The 22,694-nt window shown below is 39.8% G+C and overlaps 1 protein-coding gene across 7 annotated transcripts in view; it reads left to right on the forward strand.

Moving 5' to 3' along the window:
* The window catches only part of ubr5 (ubiquitin protein ligase E3 component n-recognin 5), a 49,020-nt gene that overhangs the window by 13,467 nt on the left and 12,859 nt on the right, over nucleotides 1–22,694 (forward strand). For 5 of the 7 annotated variants that reach the window (XM_023331262.1, XM_023331263.1, XM_023331265.1 and 2 more), the window contains 35 exons: nucleotides 66–277; nucleotides 2,672–2,788; nucleotides 2,902–3,012; nucleotides 3,100–3,254; nucleotides 4,231–4,348; nucleotides 4,451–4,635; nucleotides 4,739–4,848; nucleotides 6,953–7,065; nucleotides 8,055–8,201; nucleotides 8,297–8,408; nucleotides 8,495–8,649; nucleotides 9,543–9,740; nucleotides 10,346–10,556; nucleotides 10,735–10,861; nucleotides 10,964–11,115; nucleotides 11,205–11,300; nucleotides 12,059–12,182; nucleotides 12,302–12,399; nucleotides 12,663–12,811; nucleotides 12,952–13,043; nucleotides 13,148–13,294; nucleotides 14,382–14,500; nucleotides 14,616–14,742; nucleotides 15,437–15,566; nucleotides 15,703–15,863; nucleotides 15,968–16,207; nucleotides 16,364–16,487; nucleotides 17,532–17,643; nucleotides 17,760–17,891; nucleotides 20,123–20,380; nucleotides 20,461–20,729; nucleotides 21,140–21,351; nucleotides 21,443–21,676; nucleotides 21,793–21,866; nucleotides 22,304–22,476. In XM_023331262.1, coding sequence (XP_023187030.1) covers nucleotides 66–277; nucleotides 2,672–2,788; nucleotides 2,902–3,012; nucleotides 3,100–3,254; nucleotides 4,231–4,348; nucleotides 4,451–4,635; nucleotides 4,739–4,848; nucleotides 6,953–7,065; nucleotides 8,055–8,201; nucleotides 8,297–8,408; nucleotides 8,495–8,649; nucleotides 9,543–9,740; nucleotides 10,346–10,556; nucleotides 10,735–10,861; nucleotides 10,964–11,115; nucleotides 11,205–11,300; nucleotides 12,059–12,182; nucleotides 12,302–12,399; nucleotides 12,663–12,811; nucleotides 12,952–13,043; nucleotides 13,148–13,294; nucleotides 14,382–14,500; nucleotides 14,616–14,742; nucleotides 15,437–15,566; nucleotides 15,703–15,863; nucleotides 15,968–16,207; nucleotides 16,364–16,487; nucleotides 17,532–17,643; nucleotides 17,760–17,891; nucleotides 20,123–20,380; nucleotides 20,461–20,729; nucleotides 21,140–21,351; nucleotides 21,443–21,676; nucleotides 21,793–21,866; nucleotides 22,304–22,476 — 5,294 coding nt within the window. The remainder of the gene's footprint in view (nucleotides 1–65; nucleotides 278–2,671; nucleotides 2,789–2,901; nucleotides 3,013–3,099; nucleotides 3,255–4,230; nucleotides 4,349–4,450; nucleotides 4,636–4,738; nucleotides 4,849–6,952; nucleotides 7,066–8,054; nucleotides 8,202–8,296; nucleotides 8,409–8,494; nucleotides 8,650–9,542; nucleotides 9,741–10,345; nucleotides 10,557–10,734; nucleotides 10,862–10,963; nucleotides 11,116–11,204; nucleotides 11,301–12,058; nucleotides 12,183–12,301; nucleotides 12,400–12,662; nucleotides 12,812–12,951; nucleotides 13,044–13,147; nucleotides 13,295–14,381; nucleotides 14,501–14,615; nucleotides 14,743–15,436; nucleotides 15,567–15,702; nucleotides 15,864–15,967; nucleotides 16,208–16,363; nucleotides 16,488–17,531; nucleotides 17,644–17,759; nucleotides 17,892–20,122; nucleotides 20,381–20,460; nucleotides 20,730–21,139; nucleotides 21,352–21,442; nucleotides 21,677–21,792; nucleotides 21,867–22,303; nucleotides 22,477–22,694) is intronic. The other 2 variants (XM_023331267.1, XM_023331264.1) reach the window with 2 other exon arrangements.

A 22,694-nucleotide genomic window follows, 5' to 3' on the forward strand; every position in this document is an offset into this window, starting at 1 on the left:
TCGACGGGTCTTTCCCAGAGAGTGGCTTACTTCTATCCCACTGGTGTGACCTTATTGCATACCAGTTCTCCTTCTTCCCTTAGAGCGTGACTCAGAGCTGTTGCGCGAGCGTGAGTCTGTGCTGAGGTTGCGAGAGCGCCGGTGGCTCGACGGGGCGTCGTTTGACACGGAGCGGGGTTCGACGAGCCGCGAGGGCGAGCCCAGCCTCGACAAGAAGAGCATCCCCGTCCAGAGCCCCGTCTCGCTGGGAGAGGAGCTGCAGTGGTGGCCTGACAAGGTAGGACTAAAATCAAAGAGTGCTTTTAAAAATAAAGATGCTCAACTGTTTGTGATGAGGATTTCTTGCTCATGAAGCAGATTCTGTTAACACAATTTAAAACTCCGTTTTAAACTTCTGATTTATCGCCCGTGTTGTATCCACCTTTTCTGACTTTTACTCAGTGATATTGAAGAACACTCCAAGCAATGTTTCTTGACAGTCTTATACATATACAGTATATACATATGTTTAAGCTTGATCAAAATTTTACAAGAAAGTAGGTAAATGATTATTTTAGTAGTCTTTTATTCTGACGATTAATCGGTTAAAAAAAAAAAAGGGTAATCTTTGCTGATTTTTCATTTAACCACTTAAACCTATTTTGTACGACATTTAAAATACATAAAAATGCAAATAAACAAGTCAATTTCTTTGTTAAATAAGAAAAAAACAATTTTCTTATTTAAAAACATGTAGTTTCCTACACTACAGCAATGAATGCATCTGCAGTTAAAACAAATACTTCTAAAATAATGTGAAAAGTTCAGCCCTTTCTGCCTGACTTGAAATCATTACATTGTAGAGCTTATCTGTTGATTATCATTATTATTTTTTTTATAATTAATCAGAGAGCAAAAGGTGTGTAATTGAAGACTTTAAAAAGAAAAAAGAAAACGAAAGTTTGAACCAGGTGAAGCTAGAACTTTCCTACTTGGGAGTTCTGAACATAAACGATTAATCGATTACTAAATTAATTGATGACTAAATCGTCAACTAATTGATTAATCATGATTTATCTCATTAATCCAAGTAATGATTTTAGCCCTACAAAAAAATTAAGAAGTCCTGGCTGAAGCCAGTCACCTGTGGATGTGTCACCAGGAACCAACAAACAACCAAAGTCACACGAAGCCGATCAGATTGTAGTTCTGCCGACACATCACTGAGTTTAAGACCAAAATGTTACATCAGAGTAGAACCCCACATCGTTACAGATTTGTCAGTGATTTTCTGTTTTAAAGTCCTATAGGGAAAATAATGCTTTTATTTATTTCTTCATCCTCTGAATTGATCTCAAGCAAAAGATCTACTCATGTTGGGTGGAAGTTTTGTTTTTGACTGTCAATAAAACAATGATTGTGAATGTTTGAATGTCTCATTTAACTGAATAAATGATGAGAGCTGAAGTTTCCTTTAACATCATCTGCAGCTCCATGGGCTGAAATGACACGTATCTCATTTGTGATCTTCACGCTGCTCGCTGCATTGACATGTGATTGTTGTTTGAGTTAGTTGCATTAGATCTGAGCTGCTCCGTGTTCCCCTGAGTTCTAGAGCCTCGCGGTGCCAACAGCAGTTCACCTTCCTCTCTCAACAACCCGTTTCTGCCGACTGTGTATTTGAAAAAACTTTTCTAGAACCAAAGAGAAAATGGAACAACGCTATCACCGTTTTAACAATAACATTAAAACAAAAATGTGTAAATTGATCAAATGGGTTTTACTTGAAATGGAAGAGCCACAATTACTACATAGTTGCTGCTTAATTAACCTAATCTATTGATTATTACATTAATAATGTCTAGAGCTGAAACGATTAATTGGCTTAGTCATGATGAATTGATTATTGAAGTTATCTATTTTAGTAACTGCTTAATTATTACCTGGAACTGTACAGACTCAATAAAGGCCACTTGCTGAAAGAACATGTTGGAGTTAAGATAAGAAAAAACATTCTTTGTCTGTAAAAAATGTTTGAGTGTACCAATTTTTAAAATTCAGTTAATCAATTAATCATCAGAATAATTGATAGATTAATCAGTTTTTCACCGGCCACTCAGACATTTCACCAGCCACAGTTTTTTTTCTTCTTTTGATTACAAACACCACCAGTACAAGCAAATTGTATAAAATATACGATTTATTCTTAACTCTCCAGCAAGTAAAGTTTGTCTGGTAATTAACAAATTGGTTAGTTTGACACGTTTTTCTGAATGGTCTTATGTGCTTTTTAGCTTTTGTTGTCGTAGTTTTTCTGACCCGTCTCGTATCCGCTCACTTTTCTCGTACTCCGGTTAGCTGAAATGGTGCTACTTGTAACCTTAGAGGGGAGGGGCGGGGACAAGGAGGACTGAGGAATTTCATTGGATAAGCCCAATGTCCGTCAATAAAATCAGCCAATGGGTTGTCGTGGTTGATAAAAATGATATTTAATATGCTTTTATTATGATAGCCTAGTTATGGACAGTATGTGCATCAGTCTGTACTCCAGATGTTCAGTCCTCCCCTGGACAGAAGTTCAAACTGAGTGGAGCTTCTTTTTTTTTGTATTCTGTTCAAATGGTCAGCTTAGCTCAAATAAACTTTCAGTTTATGAGCCCTTATTTCCCTTCACCTCTCATTTTCCTTCCAGGACGGTGTGAAGTTTGTGAGCATTGGAGCGTTGTTCTCAGAGCTGGTGGCGGTGAGCTCCAAAGGAGAGCTTTATCAGTGGAAGTGGAGCGAGCCTGAACCATACAGGAATGCACAGGTGGATGATGACCACCTGCATGAAAGACACTTTAAAAATAAATACTATATAAAATGTGACTCTAATGGATTTTTGTGCTAAACTTGTTTTTAACCTCTCATCTGTCACATCAGAATCCCTCCATTCACCACCCTCGTGTTTCCTTCCTGGGCCTGGTTAATGAGAAGATCACGTTACTGGCTGCTAATAGCATCAGAGCTACTGTAGCAACAGAGAGCAACAAGGTAGATTTGCCCTAAAAGTGTAGAGTGCACATTTAATACATTGTTCATTACATATTCACACTGTGTGTGTGCTTTATTTTTCCAAAGGTGGCCACCTGGGTGGATGACACACTAAGCACAGTGGCCTCTAAGCTGGAGCACAGTGCCCAGTCTTTCCCAGAGCTGCAGGGGGAACGCATGGTGTCGCTGCACTCATGTGCACTTTACACATGTGCACAGATGGAGAACAGCCTCTACTGGTGGTGAGAGAGTCACCTTTTCTCCTTTTTTCTCTTTTATTATTTTCTGTCTGTTTTGTGGATCATAATTATTCTGTGTTAGTTACAGACATGGGCAAAATTCATGTGTTTGTTTTACTGATTTATTTTTTATTAATGGTGCTTTAGTTTTATTTCTAAATTTAGATATAACAAACTCAAGTTTTTTAAATTAAAAATTATTGATTTGTTTCTAGAGATATAGGGAAAAAAAAAATTTCTTTAATATTTTTTCATTTATTTTAGTTTCCAAGATATATAAATTTAGATATATTTAGTTTCTGTTGTTTTTAAATTTAAATATATAATCTTAGGTTTTTAATAGTTTTTTCAGTTTATTTCTCCAATATTTGCATTGAATTTCCACAGAAAATGTCGCTTAGCATAATAGTAAAATGCTTTACATAAATGTTTCTTGCCATTAGATTAGAATATGTGCTTTTTTTTTTTTTTTTTTAAAAAGCAACTTTTGTATAATTTTCCATCCCACAAAAATAATCTATCCCATTTTTTGCTCATATTTTAAATTTTACTAATAATTTAAAAAGGCGAATCTTTAAAAATGACAATATATTTTCTACAACAGATATTTATCTAAAATTATAATTTGTCTTTTTTCAAAAAAGTCACGTGACATTTGCAGGTTTATTTGAGAGTAAAAATGGGCTTATAGCTTTATTACTGTGATAAAGTAACTATAAAAGAAGCTTTTGAAACTGGTACATGATTGTATTCTCGAAGCAAAAAATCTCAAAAATGTATTGGTTAAGGGAATTTTGAAAAGTTGCAGACCTTTGATCTGGTGTAAAGGTTTTGATTGGCCACTCTGACCAGAAAAGTGATGTTTAAATTGAGTTCATTTACTATTTTTCCAAAAAGCACATTATGCTTGAACAGCAGTCATTCTCTGTAACCTTTTTCACATTTTGCTAGAACCTAAATAATTTTCATCTTTCTGCAGGGGTGTTGTGCCTTTTAGTCAAAGGAAGAAAATGCTTGAGAAAGCGAGAGCCAAGAACAAAAAGCCAAAGTCCAGTGCTGGCATCTCCTCAATACCCAACATCACTGTGGGAACGCAGGTAGGGGAGGGGGATCCTTGTGATTATTTTTCAAATTTGCTCCATCTTCATCTGAAAACACCCTCCCATTGTGCTGACAATCCAATGGCTGCCTTCTCCTAGGTGTGTTTGAGGAATAATCCCCTCTACCATGCCGGTGCAGTGGCCTTTTCTGTCAGTGCCGGAATCCCCAAAGTGGGCGTCCTGTTGGAGTCTGTCTGGAACATGAACGACAGCTGCAGGTTCCAGCTGCGCTCACCGGAGAGCCTCAAAAACATGGAGAAGACCACAAAGACCCAGGAAATCAAGTCAGTCCCTTCCTTAAAAATATCACTCAGTTAATTGGTAAAGTTTTATTGTTGTAACGCTAAAGCCAGGGCTAAAACTTGTCCGTGTTTTCTTCCACCGCAGGATGGAAAGTAAGCCTGAGCTGGTGAAGACTGAGATGGGTCCTCCTCCATCCCCTGCATCCACCTGTAGTGATACCTCTTCCATTGCTAGCAGTGCCTCACTGCCCTACAGTATGTCTCCACTCATGCTATCTCAACCCATAAACTATTCGCTCTTTGAACAACTCACGAGTCTCGGCTGCGCTATCTCCCGGGCACGCCACCAGTTTCTCTCTCGCTGCGCGCTCTCATTAGTCCTTTGACTTTGAAGCAGATGGTGCACAGGCTTTTATCAGCAACTTTCTCTGCTGAATGTGTTCCTGTGAAGCAAATGTGGCCAACTCACAGTATATTTGCCTGCCTTGTTCTTCCTTCTTTTTTTTTTTTTTTTTTTTTTTTTACAGCATCTTATCATAAGGAACATATGGCAAGCTCTTGAGTGTGATAATTAATTTTTCAAAGTTGGCCATCTGTTTTTTTTTTTATATTCTTATTTAAATGGCATTTAATTTTTTTAATGGATGTAATTAGGGATTTTATTTTAAAACTCTTTGCAATTTCACCCATTTATTAGCTGCATAAGATTGATTCTGTAGAAGCTGTGAGGAGCAGGTATGGGGAATTCATGAAATTTACAAAAGAGGAAATATTTATTGAAAGCAGCATTTGCTTTACACCTCGGCTTAAAATTTTTTTAAGGAATAAATATTTATTCCATTTTTATAAAAGGAATAAAAAAATGTGTGTCCTGTTGCGCTCCATATCGAACACGCACTATAACTTGACAATAGTAAGGCTGTAACAGAACTGTAGTAGAAAGATGGAATACTGCCACCTGCAGGTTGGAGTTAACAGTCACTTAAAGGCCATGTTTTTGACCATTTCTGTTGAAAATTTGCAATACAACCACAATTCTGCATTAGCATGCAAAAAATGCAAGCATTTATCGATCTTGCATAAATTCTGCTTTTGCAATATTGTGAAAAACTAATTACTTAAAAATATTAGGTTTTAATAATATTTATCAAATTTTAAAGATCATTAAACAATAAGATTGAGTGGAAGATGGTGGAGGTATCTATAAAACAAAAATAAACTTATATTCCAGTCTTGAGATGGGGACAAGTGGTTATTGTGAAGGTCTCTGCTTGCTTTATGTTTGGACTTGTCTGATTGGTTGAAGAGCTCTAAAACCGGTGGGAAAAGTATTTCAACTTCCTGCCTGGCCTACTTTCTAACAGCATAGGCTTTATCTGTTAACTTATAGAACCTTACAGTGTTACTGAGAACGAGCCGTGTTGTGCCTCGGTCCCAGAGCCAAGGCACAACACCTCACTGTCACTGCAGTGATACTTACTGAAGAGGATTAGTGCAAATGGGGGGGAAAAAAAAAAATTCTGACTTGAATCTTTTGAGATCAAAAGTCAGAATTCTGAGGAAAAAATCATTTATTTTATTTTTCTTACAATTCTGAGGAAAAAAGTAAAAGGAATTCTGGGACTTTGAGGAAGAAATTCTGAGAAAGAAGTCAGAATTCTGAGGGGAAAAAAAGTTAGAATTCTTATCTTTTAAATTTTTTTCCCCATTGGTCCTAGTCCTTTTCCGTAGATACTTGTGCTGGTTCACGACGGCGTTAAATGTTTTACAAGTTATAAATCAGGAAGTCGAAAGTTGATTATAGTTTTTATCGTTCATAACATAGAAAAATCTTTTTGCAGCTCACTGAAATGTCTCAGCAGACACTTGACAAATCTTAAAATGGAATAATCTTAATCTTAAAGATTATTGTTTTGATTTACCAATTAATGACTCATGCTTTCTTGTTGTACCAACACACACTTTTACCCCAGGATCAATAAATCTAGATGCATCATGATGAAAGGGTTTAAATCCTTCTGTTAAATATGTATTTTTTCTATCTGTGCATTGAAAATCAAACAAATTATTAGCCTAGTATTTAGATGCATATCTTATCAACCACGGGAATGCCATAGTAGAAACAATAATTTGGACGTTTTTGCAGTGACACGTCTTTGAAACTTAATTATCTACATACTGGTAACTGTGCAGTGAGGGAGTCACAGGGACTTGAGAATTTCCCTGACAGCCAAAGGCAGCAGGAGGGAATACGTAGGGGATGGAGGAGTGCCAGATATTTAATATGCGCAATTAAGTATTCATTTCAAATGTGCTTTGGAGGAAATTGGTTAAAGTTCACCCTGTGTGTCGTTTTCAGAGCGCAGACGTTCGACCCCAGCTCCTAAGGAGGAAGAGAAGGTGAACGAGGAGCAGTGGCCTCTCAGGGAGGTGGTGTTTGTGGAAGACGTAAAAAACGTTCCCGTTGGGAAGGTGGGTGTGTCTGACAGCTGGAGGTTTAGTGAGCCGGGATTTCATGGAGCCCTATTGGAAACTGCTCCAGAATGATGTGCGTTCATTTGCTGTTTGTGTACATTTAAAAGCACATTAATAGTCCAGTAATAGATTGAGTTTGGATTTATTTCTGAACAAGACTTGCGACAATATAGACTAGGTGGACAAAGAAAAACTTAAAGTGCCTTTTGTTTTTTTATGCAAATTCAGGTGGTCGGTAATGAAATTAAGATGAACTGAAATACTTCAGCATAGGGGTGCTCTGATTAAATATTCTCACTGATCACCAGTATTTTATCATTTTATTAAAAAGCCTGTAATATAAATTACAGATTTTTACATTCATATTATTGTTATTTTTATTTATTTTTAAAAAACTGTCAATTGCTAAAGGTCACAATACGCCTTCGGTGGTTCATATTCAGACCATAGCGGGTGTAGATGAGATCGATGGATGAGATTGGTTTCATATCCAACTATCAGCCGATCGGCCAAAACTAAGAAGATCAGATCAATCGACTGATCGATTGGAGCAACCCTGCTGCATTAATGACAAATAAACCTCTGTGTAAAACTTTTTATTGATCTTTTCAGGTTTATAGAAAATTAAATCCATTTCTGTTTTTGTTTTATTTCGCATTAGATAACCTGTAATGACTGTAGAACTAACTGATGGCAGGTTGTTTAATGAACCAGATGCTGTTGAAGACCAAACATGCAAAGGATTAATCAGTATTGATTCCATTTCAATTGCCATTGGAAAATAGTCACTTAAAATTTCTATTTACGTATTTTATTGTGTTGTTTTAATGGCAACTGTTGCTTATTTTTCATTCTAAGCAAAGAAACTCATGCATAACATAGAAAATAAATGTTACACATTGAGAACTTGCGTTGAAATCATCATAAATCAAGCTTTTCCTAATCATCTTTGATTCCAAGTGTGCCGTCTTCTCATCACAACCCAGGTGCTGAAGGTTGATGGTGCGTACGTTGCTGTGAAGTTCCCCGGAACATCAAGTAGCATGACAAACCAAAGCAGCGCTCCTCCTCCAGACTCGGATCCATCCTCACTGTTACAGGACTGCAGGCTCCTCAGGATAGATGAACTGCAGGTAGACGCTTCACTTCTACTGTTTTAACGTTTTTTTGTTTGTGTTTTATCTCCAGCTTTCCAACATCAGGTATATGTTGATGCTTTAACTTTCAGGTGGTCAAAACCGGTGGAACCCCGAAGGTTCCCGATTGCTTTCAGCGAACGCCTAAAAAGCTCTGCATCCCAGAGAAGGCCGTAATCCTGGCTGTAAATGTTGACTCCAAAGGTTGGTCAAGTCTGCTTATGTTGCGGAAATTGGATGAATCATAATAATATTTTGGGACAGTATTGACCCCTTTCGTTGTCTTGCAGGAGTCCATGCAGTTCTGAAGACCGGTAACTGGGTAAGGTACTGCATCTTTGACCTGGCCACTGGCAAAGCTGAGCAGGAGAATAACTTTCCTACAAGCAACCTGGCCTTCCTGGGCCAGAGCGAGTGCAACGTGGCCATCTTCACTGCAGGGCAGGTAAGGTGACCTCCTGAACAGCTGCAGCTTTTCCTTCAGTCAATTGTATTGACTGAAGGAAATGCATTCACACTTTTCTGGTTCCACTTTTCTGGTTGCTCCGTAAATTTCGCCGTGCTTCTTCTCCTGCATACTTTGTGCTATTTTCACCATTCAACTCTTATACTATTCAGCTTGCTCTCTTAATGCCGACTATATCTCTTGGGGTTCATAACCCTCATACTTTTTATAACATTCAGCTTTTTATGAATTTTTTCATAGAAATGGGGGAAACCGCTCCATTCTGTGGCAGAATTGAGAATTGCAATATAAAATGTCCGTTGAGTTTCACAGTGGATGTTTCAGGTCCTGCCTATTAATTGCAATGAATCATCCAGTTTCAGGGCTGTCATGGAGGAAACAAGGCAGCGGCCATTTTGAAGTTGGGCAGTTTAACAGCTTTTATGCTGTTTAACACCTGGGAATAATTTGAGCTTTTCACTTTGCTTTTTTCGTACTGCATGTGACATATATATTTTTTTAGTCACCGTGCTAAACGATGCCTCCAAACAAATGTTGATATCTCAGGAACCATAAAAAGTATGGATTTCATTCACCCACCGTTTTTATCAGAAGGAATAGGGGAACATTTCTGTCCTTTTCAAATTTTAGGTTTTACATGAGTTGTGTGTTTTTTTGTTGTTGTTTTTTTTTTACATTGCATGGAATATGTTACTGTAACCCAGCATGCTAGTGGTATCCTCGATGCTATCATTAGTATTTTAGCTAGTTTTAGCTTTTTAGCAAATTTTGGCTTTTACGAGAGTTTTTCACACTGCATGAACTATTGCTTACCTTTCTGCAAGTCTTCAGCAGTTGACTACAAATGCTTTTGCCATTTTTGTCCTCCCCAGGAGTCTCCCATCATCCTCCGGGACGGGAATGGCACAATCTATCCCATGGCTAAAGACTGCATGGGGGGAATCCGGGACCCTGATTGGTTGGACCTGCCTCCTATAAACAGCCTGGGAATGGGGGTGCACTCTCTGGTCAACCTGCCATCTAACTCCACCATTAAAAAGAAAGCTGCTATCATTATTATGGCTGTCGAGGTAAATATCTGCCTTGAATAATCAAATTTTTTTTTTCTGGGAAAAACCGATTGGATAGCAAAAGGTGGTTAGTAGAAGATTTTTCAGAATTTGAATCGGGGGAAGCTAAAACTATGCCCCTTAAGGAGTTCTGGGTAAATTGTATATTTTGTATTTAAAATACAAAAAACTTTGTAAATATGTTCAACCCAGAACTTCTTGGGTTGCAGTTTTTGCTTCACATGGTTCAAATTGTGTAAAAAGGAAAATAAAAAATATCTATATAATTTTCATATTTAAAAAAAGAATTATTCGTTCATTTGCGTCTTTTATTGTACTTCTAATATTGTATAAAAAATGCAACTGCAGAATGTGCCAATTTTTTTATCTGATTGTCAGAATAATCTATAGATTCATTGGTAAGTAAAATAATCATTAGTGGCAGCACTAATATTTACAAAGGTGTTGTTTTATATCTCAAATGCAAGATACATACATATGTATATGTACATATACATCTTTATAGTTTTGGCTTAATTACGTCTCTGGTGAGTCTCCAGTTAATGATATTTTCAACAAACGAACAATCACGATTAATCAGATGAATTGTTTAATAATTCTTGCAGAAACAGACGCTGATGCAGCACGTCCTGCGCTGCGACTACGAGGCGTGCCGGCAGTACCTGATGAACCTGGAGCAGGCCTTCCTCCTGGATGAGGGCGGCCAGGGCCTCGGGGCGCTGCTGGGCCATCGCTGCGACGGAAACCGCAACATTTTTCACGCCGCCGTCTCCGTCTGCTTCCCTGTTAGCAACAAAGAGACCAAAGAGGAAGAAGGTTAACCTTTTTCACATTCCAGACTCTGGTTTTCCATTTTAATGTGCAATATTTTATCTTGGAACGGCAATCTTTTAACGCTATTGAAGGCTAAAATCTGCTCCCGTCACTTTAAAATCCATTTCTTCCTGCGGACGTTTCCTGCACATGTGACTGACGAAGCCGTTTTGTCCTTCAGAAGCCGAAAGGTCGGAGAGAAACACATTTGCAGAGCGCCTGTCTGCTGTGGAGGCCATCGCCAACGCCATCTCTGTGGTGTCGAGCAACAGCTCTGGCAACAGGACTGGCTCCTCCAGTAGCAGAGGGTACGCTACCGCTAAATCAGTATTGGAACAGAATAAACAAGTGAAGAGCAACTTCATGCTTTAAAAATGAATTCAACCCATCCTGCTGTGCGTTGCCGACAGGCTCCGTCTAAGGGAGATGATGCGGAGGTCTCTTAGAGCAGCAGGTCTCGGCCGCCACGAGTCTGGGCCGTCCTCCGGTGACCACCAGGACCCCGTGTCCCCACCCATCGCCCCGTCAAGTTGGGTCCCAGACCCTCCGCCTATGGACCCTGGTGAATGCATCTAGACAAAAGTTAATAATTGCTCTCTGCAAGATAAGCTTATAACAATCTTAAATGATTTTTTTTCTTCTCATCCACAGATGGTGACATTGATTTCATTCTCGCACCAGCAGTTGGTTCACTCACCACAGCTTCCTCTGGTTCTAACCAGGGCCCCAGCACTTCCACCATACCAGGTTTGTTGCTTCCTGTGGAACAAAAGAAAAAAGGTACAGGTAGTAGGGCTGGGCATTTATCATATTGTTTATCATTTATCGTGATAAGTTTCTTATCGTGATAAGAATTTAGATTTATTGTTGTCTCAATAATTCCAATTAAGAAGCTCCCAAACTGTCTGTATTGTTGGATTGCTACTTTTACTATTTTCTCCAAAGTTCGTTCAATTAATAAATATTAATACATTTGAAAATGTGATTAAATGTAGTGACTGCAGCTGAGAGAGATATGTCACACTTCTCCATGACCGGTGTCTTTAAGAAGCCCATTTCAAATGGGAATGTTTTTCAAGAACAATATTTGTGTTTGCAGAGCTATGAATGCTGCCATGCAGTTACAACCATATAGAAGTAATATTTAATCATCATTTTTTATCATTATCACAATAGTAGCACAAAATATTGCTATAAAATTATAAATCCATATTGCCCACCCCTATACAAAACCAACTTTTACAATTTCTTCCTTGACTACACTTCTATTCAAACAGGCTAAGGCTTTCTACTTTGTGTTCAACTCTCTGCAATGTTACTGCAGATGCTGAAAAAGCTCAAGCTATTTTAACCTGGTCAGTGTGTAGGAATCCCGGTTTGTGAGGATAAATAAAACGTTATGACTTTTCAACATCTAAACTCTGTAGTGCGAGTTGAAGCCACATGAGCAACACGTTTAAATGTTTTTAAGCTAAACTCCCGTTCTGCGTTCTGCCTTCCTACAGGACCGTCAACAGAAACATCAGTGGTGGAGTCTAAAGACAGGAAGGCCAACGCTCACCTCATCCTGAAGCTGATGTGTGACAGCGTCGTTCTGAGGCCACACCTATGGGAACTGCTCTCTGCAAAGTAGGAGTTTTCAACCGCATGTTCTCCAATAAGGAGATAAACGATCCGCTTCGCAGCCAGTGTTGTTCCTGTATTTCTCTTTCTGAACTTCTTGCCTCCTTTCTCTGCCTGTCTGACAGGGATGCCAGAGGAATGACCCCCTTCATGCTGGCTGTCAGTGGAAGAGCCTACCCAGCTGCTATCACTGTGCTTGAGGCCGCTCAAAAAATAGCCAAGAGTAAGTCAGCTGCTGTTTAAGAAGTGGAGATGAAAAAAGCGGATCGGTGCAACCCTATTTTACACTATAAACTACTGCAGGGATGAAAACTCATTTTGAGAAATGATACTCCCATTTTAAGGAATTGGATAATATCTGGAGCATTTCAGGTTATGAGTTAAATAAAGGCTGTTGGGCTTTGTCCCAGTTGCCTCATATTGTGTGTATCGACTCTTATTTCCCCGTTTTCATTTTTTCCTTTTGTTCAAATGTCTTGAACACAGTGGCCGACCCGGAGAAAGACGATGCGGATTCTATGTTCATGGAGATGATTTGTCCTGTGGGAACCAACCCAGATGATTCTCCGCTTTATGTCCTCTGCTGCAACGACACCTGCAGTTTCACTTGGACCGGAGCAGAGCACATTAACCAGGTCAGCCATGAAGGACAGAGGGAAAAGCATTATAAGAGGGACAATTTGTCTTTTTTCTTTTTTTCTCACTTTTAAGCCTTGGTATATCATGTTTGTTTTTGAATAGAATTTTTTTCTAATTCAGAGTTTATGATTTTTAGGACATATTTGAGTGTCGAACATGCGGCCTGCTTGAGTCGCTCTGCTGCTGCACGGAGTGTGCTAGAGTGTGTCACAAAGGACATGACTGCAAGTAAGTCCTTGTTTTCACTTCAGCTCTGCAGGGACCTGAGAAACATTTTCCTCCTTGCTTATAATTAATTATTTTTATTGTGATTTTAATTTATTCTGCCTCAGGTTGAAAAGGACTTCCCCTACAGCTTACTGTGACTGTTGGGAGAAATGCAAGTGCAAAACACTGATAGCTGGCCAGAAGGCTGCCCGCCTGGATTTACTCTACAGGCTGCTAACGACAACAAACCTGGTCACTACACCAAACAGCAGGTCAGCTTTTTTTAATTTTATTTTTTTAAAAACAGGATTCTTGCTGTAAGTGGTCAAAAATTATTAATTATTACCAGCTAATTGCCCTAAAGCTGTTTGGACATGTGTAAGATGGGGTGTCAGTGTCTTAAATTCATGTCTAAATTTTAAGACCTAAAAATGTCTTACAATCTTTTTTTTTTTTTAAAGTGAGTTGGCCTTAAATACATTCATTCATCGCAAATTTTGAATTCTGCCATGTCTTGGCTATTTTATCTCATATACTGGCATGTCTTTTCTTTTCTTTCTTGTAGGAACTTTTTTGTCTGAACATTGAGTTGCGCACAATTCTCATTGTGTTCTGTGACTCCAGGTAGTTGAGGCTATCGTTAGTTACCTGCTAACATACCCTTGTTGGCCATTAAGCTAACAAGGGCATATTATTAGCAAATAGGTATCTAGTTAGGTTTTTTGTGTGCGTTTTCACCACCGGCTCACTTCTTTTGCCAACTTACGAGGCTAGGTGCATTCCTTGTAAAAAAAGGAAAAGAAAAACAAACAAAAACAACAATTTTTTATTTGGTACTGTGGGTGTTAAGGCTGCAGAGAGCCGTGTGAGAAGCACAATTCTGCTGCTGCCAACAGCCACAGACACCCCAGAAATGTAGGTTTTTGCTATGCTTGGTTATGATACAATAGAATCCCCCAACTATCTCTAATATTTATAGTTTTTTGGTGTTAAATTTTATTCACGGTAGCTTTAGTGTTAAATATGAGTTGTTGAAACCTGCTGATATCCTGTAGAAATCTCTTTGCTTCCTCATTTTTTATGCTAAAAATAGCTAAATTTGAGTCATCCTCACTCAGTAATGGCCTCCACACTGAAGAGTATCGCCAGCCGGACATTATAGGTCATAGATACGGTGCATTTATTGATCCTAAAAGGACCGGATTTTTCCGTTTTTGTCTCGCTGGTCACTAGTCAAGCTGAAAAATCATCCAATCCACCTAAAGTGAACTTGCCACAAGTTTTGTTTTTACATGAAATGGTAAGTAAAAATAGTGGAAAAGAAAATGAATCTATAACTTTTTTTGATTCTTCTTGCAGGGGGGAGCATATATTACTGTTCCTGGTTCAGACTGTAGCCAGGCAAAGTGTTGAACACTGTCAGTACCGACCGCCTCGCATCAGAGAAGACCGGAACCGTAAGGCTGCTAATGCAGAGGGTGGGTTTTACCAAAAGTTTAGTTCTTTTACATGCCACTTTGTGCATCCTATGGGATAAACTGTGCTTGTTTTCAGGACTATGTCCCTAAAACAACCGCTGTTGTCTTCTTTCAGACTCTGATATGCCAGACCACGATCTGGAACCTCCTCGCTTCGCTCAGCTGGCCTTGGAGAGAGTCCTACAGGACTGGAACGCCCTCAAATCTATGATCCTGTTTGGTTCTCAGGAAAACAAAGATCCGTATGTATTAAAGCAGAATGTTTGTTTGGGTCTTTAGAGCAACTCGGCCTGTATGAGGCATATTATGGTATGCAGGGCACAAATGCTATAAATGTAGTTTTTTTTACTTATTTTTCTTTACTTTAGGTATACAAACGTCTTGAAATGAGAGAAGGCAACTCTGATTGCAAAATAATTGCAGGGCTGTCTAGTGAATAATGGAAAAATAAAGCAATAGCTTCCAAATTAGCCAGATAGGCTAACCTCTTGTTAATTATTTATTTTTTGTGTAATTTTCATTGTTTTTTACTTTTTAAAAATTATTTAAATTGAGTAATTTTCAGAATATTTCAGTAATTTTCTTTTTTTCATTTGTAATTATCAGGAGATTGTCTTAATGACAATCTTTACAAAGACCGTTTGTTTTAATCATGCAATCAATCAAGTTTATTTGTGTAACACATTTCAGCAACCAGGCAGTGCTTTACATCATAACACAAAAATAAATCTGCAAAAAATATGTGAGTTCTTTGGAGTCAGTTTTGGTGTAAGGCAGTGGTGTCCAAACCTTTTGTTGTCTTTTTTTTTGGCCTTTTTCATCGTTCTTGACTTGTTTTCCAGGGTCTGAACGAACTCTTTCCAAGGGCCACACTTTGGGCCCCCCTGGTGTAAGCTCAACATGTTGACTTTTATTTTTTTTCCCCCTGTGTGTCAGACTTAGTGCCAGCAGCAGAATTGCTCACCTCCTGCCTGAAGAACAGGTGTACTTGAACCAGCAGAGCGGCACCATTCGCCTCGACTGTTTCACACACTGCCTCATTGTCAAGTGTGCTCCTGACATCACCGTGAGTCTATATGCTCTTCATAAGTTCACATGTAGTGTGTTCAGCTTAGTTTTGTTTGCTTTAATGCGAAAGATCTAGAATTTTTTTTTTTCAAACGATGGTCATCTTTGAAACTGTTTTTTTCCCCCCCCTTTAGTTTATTGACACTCTACTGGGGACTCTGATAAAGGAGCTGCAGAACAAATACACGCCGGGCAGGAGAGAGGAGGCGGTGGCTGTCACTAGAAGGTTCCTGCGCTCCGTCGCGCGTGTGTTTGTCATCCTCAGCGTAGAGATGGCTTCCTCCAAGAAGAAAAAGTAAGATAAGACCAAAGCTTACGGTTTTGGGCGCAACCCTTTGAAAATTCACCTTGTAGGTTTTTGCTCTAAAAACGGGTTTCCATGTCTTTTCCCCCCCACAGCAACTTCATCCCGCAGCCCATCGGGAAGTGTCGGCGTGTTTTCCAGGCTCTGCTGCCGTACGCGGTGGAGGAGCTGTGCAACGTCGCGGAGTCCCTCATCGTCCCGGTCAGGATGGGAATAGCGAGGCCCACGGCTCCGTTCACGCTGGCCAGCACCAGCATAGACGCAGTTCAGGGCAGCGAGGAGCTTTTCTCCGTGGAGCCGCTTCCTCCCAGGTCGTCGCCGGACCAGTCCAGCAGGTGGGCCGAAAGCCGTGAAACGCATTGCTGTTGCAGCTTCTGTTCTCCACAAACCATGAAGACTCGGTTCAGTTTGAAGAACCTTTGGAGAAGATGAGGCTGGATTTTACTTGTTGATGCATCTTGAGGATTTTTCTTGTGTGTTTTTTTTTTCAGCTCCATCCAAACAGTTGCTTCTTACATCATAAGGAACCCTCAGCCCAGACGGAGCAGCCAGTCTCAGCCAGTCAGGGGACGGGACGAGGAGCAGGACGACATCGTGTCAGCCGATGTGGAAGAGGTGGGTAGCCATGTTTGATCTGTTATAGATATAGTCAACCCAGAACCTCCAGACTCACAAAGAACCTTTCCCCCATATGCCATAACTGTCTTAAACAGCCATACTATTCTATTTTATCCTGATTTGTATTTTCTTTTAAAAGTGTATTTTATCTTATTGTCTTTTTATTCTGATTGTAATATGAATACTACATCAAGGTGCAGTTTTGAATTTTGTTGTTCTGCTTCAGTACAATGACAATAATTCATTTTTCTTTCTTATTAATTTTTTTGCACTAACAATTGGATCAGTTTGTACTTTTGGGTTTTGGCAACTAAAAAAGGAGAATGCCTGCATTTTCTTTTAGTGCAGGCATTCTCTTTATGTGGGCCAAAGTCGGCAGCTCAAAAGTAACTCCAGACCAAGAAATATTAATTTTAAATCATAATTAGTAGAATATTATTCCAGTGTGCTAGTTTCATTGTAGACAGAAAACTATGGATTTTTTTTTTTTTTACATACTCGACAGTAAACTAAACATGAACGCTTTAAATTAATCTCTTTTTTTTCTGTAGATCCAAAACCTTCCCCCAGTTTGCTTATTATTTTGGGCTTGATTGAAGGAAACTGAAGAAATATTTAGTCTATTCTCAGCTATTAAAACATAATCTTGTTCAGTGTTCATTTAGAAAACACTTGCTGTATTTTAGCCAAGTTTTAATACAGCAATTAAAAGCAGATTGGGTGCAGCAAGGTGGACTTTAGAGTACAGGTTAATGAGTAATGTTATGTATGCTACTTCTTATGAAAATAGATAGAAGGAAGTCAGAAAGTTTTGGAAAGATGATCACTTTGTGTTGCATCCAAAGTACATTTTAATTTGAAAGCTATAATTTTTCCTAATTTATTTAAGTTATTCTTGAATTGTAGTCAGGGAGCCGCAAAAACCAACCCAACAGTGAAATAATGTATGTTTTCACATGTGTTACTTTGTAAAGTTAGATTGATTGCACCACACTTTTTTTGTTGGGGTTTTTTTGGGATCTGACTGGTTTTTGTCCTCAGGTTGAAGTTGTAGAGGGTGTAGCTGGTGAGGAAGACCATCATGATGACCAGGAGGAGCAGGGGGAGGAAAACGCTGAAGCTGAAGGTCAACATGACGAGCACGATGAAGATGGTGAGACAGTTTTAGTTTCTTATTGTTTTTTCTAGAGCTTTAATGTTGTTATTGACTTTATCACTGGAAAGAAAACACCAGTCAGCTTTATCATGTTGATTGGTCTGTGCGTTCAGGAAGTGACATGGAGTTGGACTTGCTGGCAGCCGCCGAAACGGAGAGCGACAGCGAAAGCAACCACAGCAATCAGGACAACGCCAGTGGTCGCAGAAGCGTCGTCACGGCAGCAACTGCCGGCTCTGAAGCAGGTTGATCAGCAGCTTTATTTTAGCATTTTATCAACTAATACTAGATTTACTTCTACGGTGAAAGCTTAGACTCTTTGAGACTCTGTTGAACTGTTCTAAGCAGACAATTTCCTTCCTGCAGCAGATGACTCTCTCGGCATCCATTTTATAAAAATCGAGATTGATTACAAAGGCTGAAGTAAAACAGAATTTTAACCATTTTAAAAGAAATGCAATCTCATGAAGTTTAAAATATGCTTATGCGAATGTTGTTTTACCTTTGAGCCGTTTTCAGTGTTACATCAAGTGGGAATTTACGGAGGAGCTGATGATTACTGTATTTTCTGGACTATATCACACTTTTTTTCCATAGTTTGGCTGGTTCTGCAACTTACAGTGAGGTGTGACTTGTACATGTTTTTTTCCCCCTCTTCATGGCACTTTTTTTTTTTTGACTGATGCAACATATAGTCTGGAAAATACAGAATTTACAATTGAATGGAGGTCCAGCAGTGATATTCCTCTATAAAAGGATGAGAATGTAATTTACTTGAAGTCAGATTGACTGATATCAAAGTAAAACTGTAAAAAGCAAAAACTTTCTATTGGTTTGAAACTTTCAATCCGCTTTATCGTAAGGAAGGACTGTTTGTCTGACCAAAAACTCTTCGTTCTGAGCGTGCGTTTCACTCAGGAAGATCACCGATGATGCACCGCCTTCTACTTGCATTACCCATGAAAATGGGACTGTGTGTAACATTTTAGAAGTCTCACCTGGTCACCTCTCTAACTAGCTGCTAGCTTTAGCCTCTGGGACCAACTAGTTTGGATTTATGGTAAATCAAGATGCTAAGAGAGTCATCTACTGACAGTAAGATGATAATTACTCAGAACTGTTTACCAGAACCTTTTGTAAAGAATTCTCGACTATCACGTTAAATCTTTCTTTTCTAGGAAACATTCCCCCCCCCCCCAACATTCATTTTAGTTTGACCTTAGTGTTGTATGAGAGAAGTAAAAAACCGATTGCATTTAAACAATTTCTATATTTTATTCCTGATTTAAAGAAGAGACCAGTCCTCTGAGAAGCGGTTTGGTTTGTGGGGGATTTCTGTGTAGGAGAGCTAATGATACAGCGGACCAAACTACCCCTGGCTGAATACCCCGTGTATTTCATTTGCAGGTAGTAGGGTGTCCTTGGCATTTCCTATTTTTGGTATGAGCTCCTCTTTATTTCAATGCACACACAGATTGCAGGGCGAGAGTGACTTTGCAAACTGCACACACGGTTTCCTTCTGAGAGTTAATTCAGTTTGACCCCTTTTTGATACGTCCCGACTACTGCCCCATGTTTGCTAAAGAGCGTCTCATCACAAGTGTCGTCTTGTCAACCTTTCACTTAAATAATAATTAACTCAGTTATTGCCAGTGGTTTGTGATGATGTTTTTTTTCCCCCCTGCCTAAATTTTGTACAGTATACGTGTCCCCTGACGTATCAGCGCCATTGTAGATGGGTGGGGGAAGTTCATCTCTGACCAAAAAAAATCATTTTCTAGAAAAAACTTGGAAATTTCTGAGATTGAGTCTCAATTTAGCTTGAACATTTTTTGAGATTAATCTCAGAAATTTTCTTTTAAAAAACACGGACATTTCTGAGTTTCAGGAGTAAAAAAATCCTACAAAAAAACTAAAATTTTGAGATTAATTTCAATCTTGAAACTTTTCTAGAAAAAGTTTCAACTTTTAAACTCAGAAAATATCCATGTTTCTTTCTCAAAGATTCTTTGTTTTTTTGGGGGGGGGGTTCTAGCAAATTTTCAAACTCAGAAATGTCCTTTTTTGGAATATTTCTAAAATCTCAAAATTAGATTTTTCAGATGGAAATTTATTTATATTTTTTTATTTTTCTTCTATCTACAATGGAACTCATACATTGCCATAATATCCTACTAATATTGCTGATGCTTTTTCTTTTCAGATTCTGATCAGATTAGCCTTAATATTTCTCTCTAGGTACAGTTTTTATGTGGGAAGAAAAAACAAACTAAAACCACAGTTTGTTTAACCCAGGTTTCATTAGACATTATACTTTTCTTCCTGTCATATTTGCAGTGTTCTGCCTTGTAGTGGTGTGATTTACTCATGTGCATTTCTGTCTGTTTAAACGTGAGCGAATGAAAAGTTAGAGATTTAAATCTAACAACTGAACTTGTCTTTTTTCTCTCCCCCTTCGTCTTTCTTTCTGCTGAAGGTGCTAGCAGTGTCCCTGCCTTCTTTTCAGAGGACGACTCTCAGTCGAACGACTCGAGCGACTCGGACAGCAGCAGCAGTCAGAGCGACGACGTCGACCAGGAGACGTTCCTGCTGGACGAGCCGCTGGAAAGGACGACGAGCGCCTCACACGCCAACACTGCCGCCCAGGCTCCCCGCTCCATGCAGTGGGCCGTTAGGAACACCCCGAGCCAGAGGGCGAGCGGCAGCGGCCCCTCCGCCTCCTCAACACCTGCTGGTCTGTAGCTTACCAATACTGAAACCAGTATAGTCTTGCTTCTAAAGAATTGGTCAATTTCAACGTGTGCTTTCACGCAGCGAGCTCTACCGGCTTGATATACATCGACCCAACAAACCTGCGGCGCTCCAGCGCAATCAGCTCCAGTGCAGCGGCGGCGGCAGCCGCACTGGAAGCCAGCAATACCAGCAGCTACCTGACTTCGGCCAGCAGTTTGGCCCGCGCCTACAGCATCGTCATCAGGCAGATTTCTGACCTCATGAGTCTGATTCCCAAGTACAATCATCTCGTCTACTCACAGTATCCTGCAGCTGTCAAGCTCTCCTACCAGGACGCAGTCAACCTGCAGGTAATGGGAATAAAATTCCTGGGTTTTACACACAAGTTCTGGGTGAGGTCGGAATCCATGGAGACTAAAAAGAACAGACGATACTTTAGCTGATGCATTCGTTGGGCTGCAGTCATTGTTTGTGTTTTACTGACTGCCTGGCCACCCCTACATGGTTTTATAAGGTATATATTTCTGATTTACCTTATAAATTGTAAAATATTTAATTAGAATATGAAATAATACATACTTGAAGTATTTAAAATGAAAGCAACTATAGAACGAGTATAGTAACGAGCCTTGGGGAACCACACAGGTTAAATAAACTTTGACAGAGTAGAGCAAAAGTAAACCCATCCGTTTGTTGGACACACTGCTCTCCATCATAACAATTTGGGTTAGGTTCTGACTAAAGAGTTGTTTGTCACTAGAATTATGTGGAGGAAAAGCTGATTCCCACATGGAACTGGATGGTGTCCATCATGGACTCCACCGAGGCCCAGCTGCGGTACGGCTCGGCTCTGTCGTCTGCCGGAGACCCCGGCCACCCCAGCCACCCGCTTCACGCCTCGCAGCACTCGGCTCGCCGCGAGCGCATGACGGCCCGGGAGGAGGCCAGCCTCCGCACTCTGGAAGGACGGAGGTAGCAGAGTCTCCCAGCGGATTTATCCGTTTAAAACAAAAACTAACTAAAACGTACAATTGAAATAAAACAATTTCTTTTTGAATTTCAGGAGAGCAGCCACACTGTTGACGGCTCGCCAGGGCATGATGTCAGCACGGGGAGACTTCTTGAACTACGCCCTGTCTCTGATGCGCTCCCACAACGACGAGCATTCAGACGTGCTTCCTGTTCTGGACGTGTGCTCACTGAAACACGTGGCCTACGTGTTCCAGGCCCTCATTTACTGGATAAAGGCCATGAATCAGCAGACCACCCTGGACACGCCACAGATGGAAAGAAAAAGGTGAATTTAGACAAAAAGGGTTGCCCACATTGGGCTCTGTGTATTGCTTCGACAAAAAGTTGTTTTTTTAATTTAAAATCTTAACATTTGTAACCCTTTTTTCCTCTTTCTTTTAGGAATCGAGAGATTCTGGAGCTCGGTTTGGACAATGAGGATTCTGAGCACGAGAACGACGAAGACACCAATCAAAGTAGGGGGGAAAACTCACTGAATTTTAAATACTGCAAAAATACCACTTCTTACAAAGTATTTTTGATCTAGTTTCTTACCGTTTTTAGTCAATAATTCCTTAGTATTAGTAAAAATTGGCAGATTATTTCACTTTTTCCCATAAGTGAAATAATCTGCCTGGGGAACTAGTACTTTTTAAAGTACTAGTTTAGAAAGGAATTAAGTAATAAGTAATTCAAGAAATTACTTATTTAAAACAGGCTCCTGTATACCACTGAAAAATTACTTGTAAATTAGTTTTGTCGTTTTTTTTTTTCAAGTGAACTAACATATTTACTCTAGAGCCTAGACCAAAAGTAATTGGTGAGATTTTGTGGTTTTTGCAGTCTACAGCTGTGTTTTAATCTATCACACATGTTATATTCTCAGCTGACCTCCGTTTCTCTCTTACCACAGGTTCGACCCTGCAGGATAAGGACGAGGACTCGGTTCCCGCGGAAACGGGTCAGAACCACCCGTTCTTCAGGCGCTCGGATTCGATGACCTTCCTGGGCTGCATCCCTCCCAACCCCTTCGACATTCCCCTGGCCGAGGCCATCCCACTGGCAGACCAGCCCCACCTACTGCAGGTCAGACTTCCAGACGTGAAACGTGACCAGGCTCCTCTCCTGTACGGCTGATCTGGGATCTGTTCACAGCCAGTCTACAGCTGATTTAGAGGCTTCTTGGAACAACAGCTGATTATCGGCCTGATTAAAGTGTGTAGCTAGAGTCATTCGGAGTCTTGGTTAAACTCTTGATGGTTAAAACTGGCTGCAAGCGATATAGCTTTAGATTTTTTTTTCAA

Source organism: Xiphophorus maculatus, chromosome 3 (assembly GCF_002775205.1).
Source record: "Xiphophorus maculatus strain JP 163 A chromosome 3, X_maculatus-5.0-male, whole genome shotgun sequence".
NCBI lineage: Eukaryota > Metazoa > Chordata > Actinopteri > Cyprinodontiformes > Poeciliidae > Xiphophorus > Xiphophorus maculatus.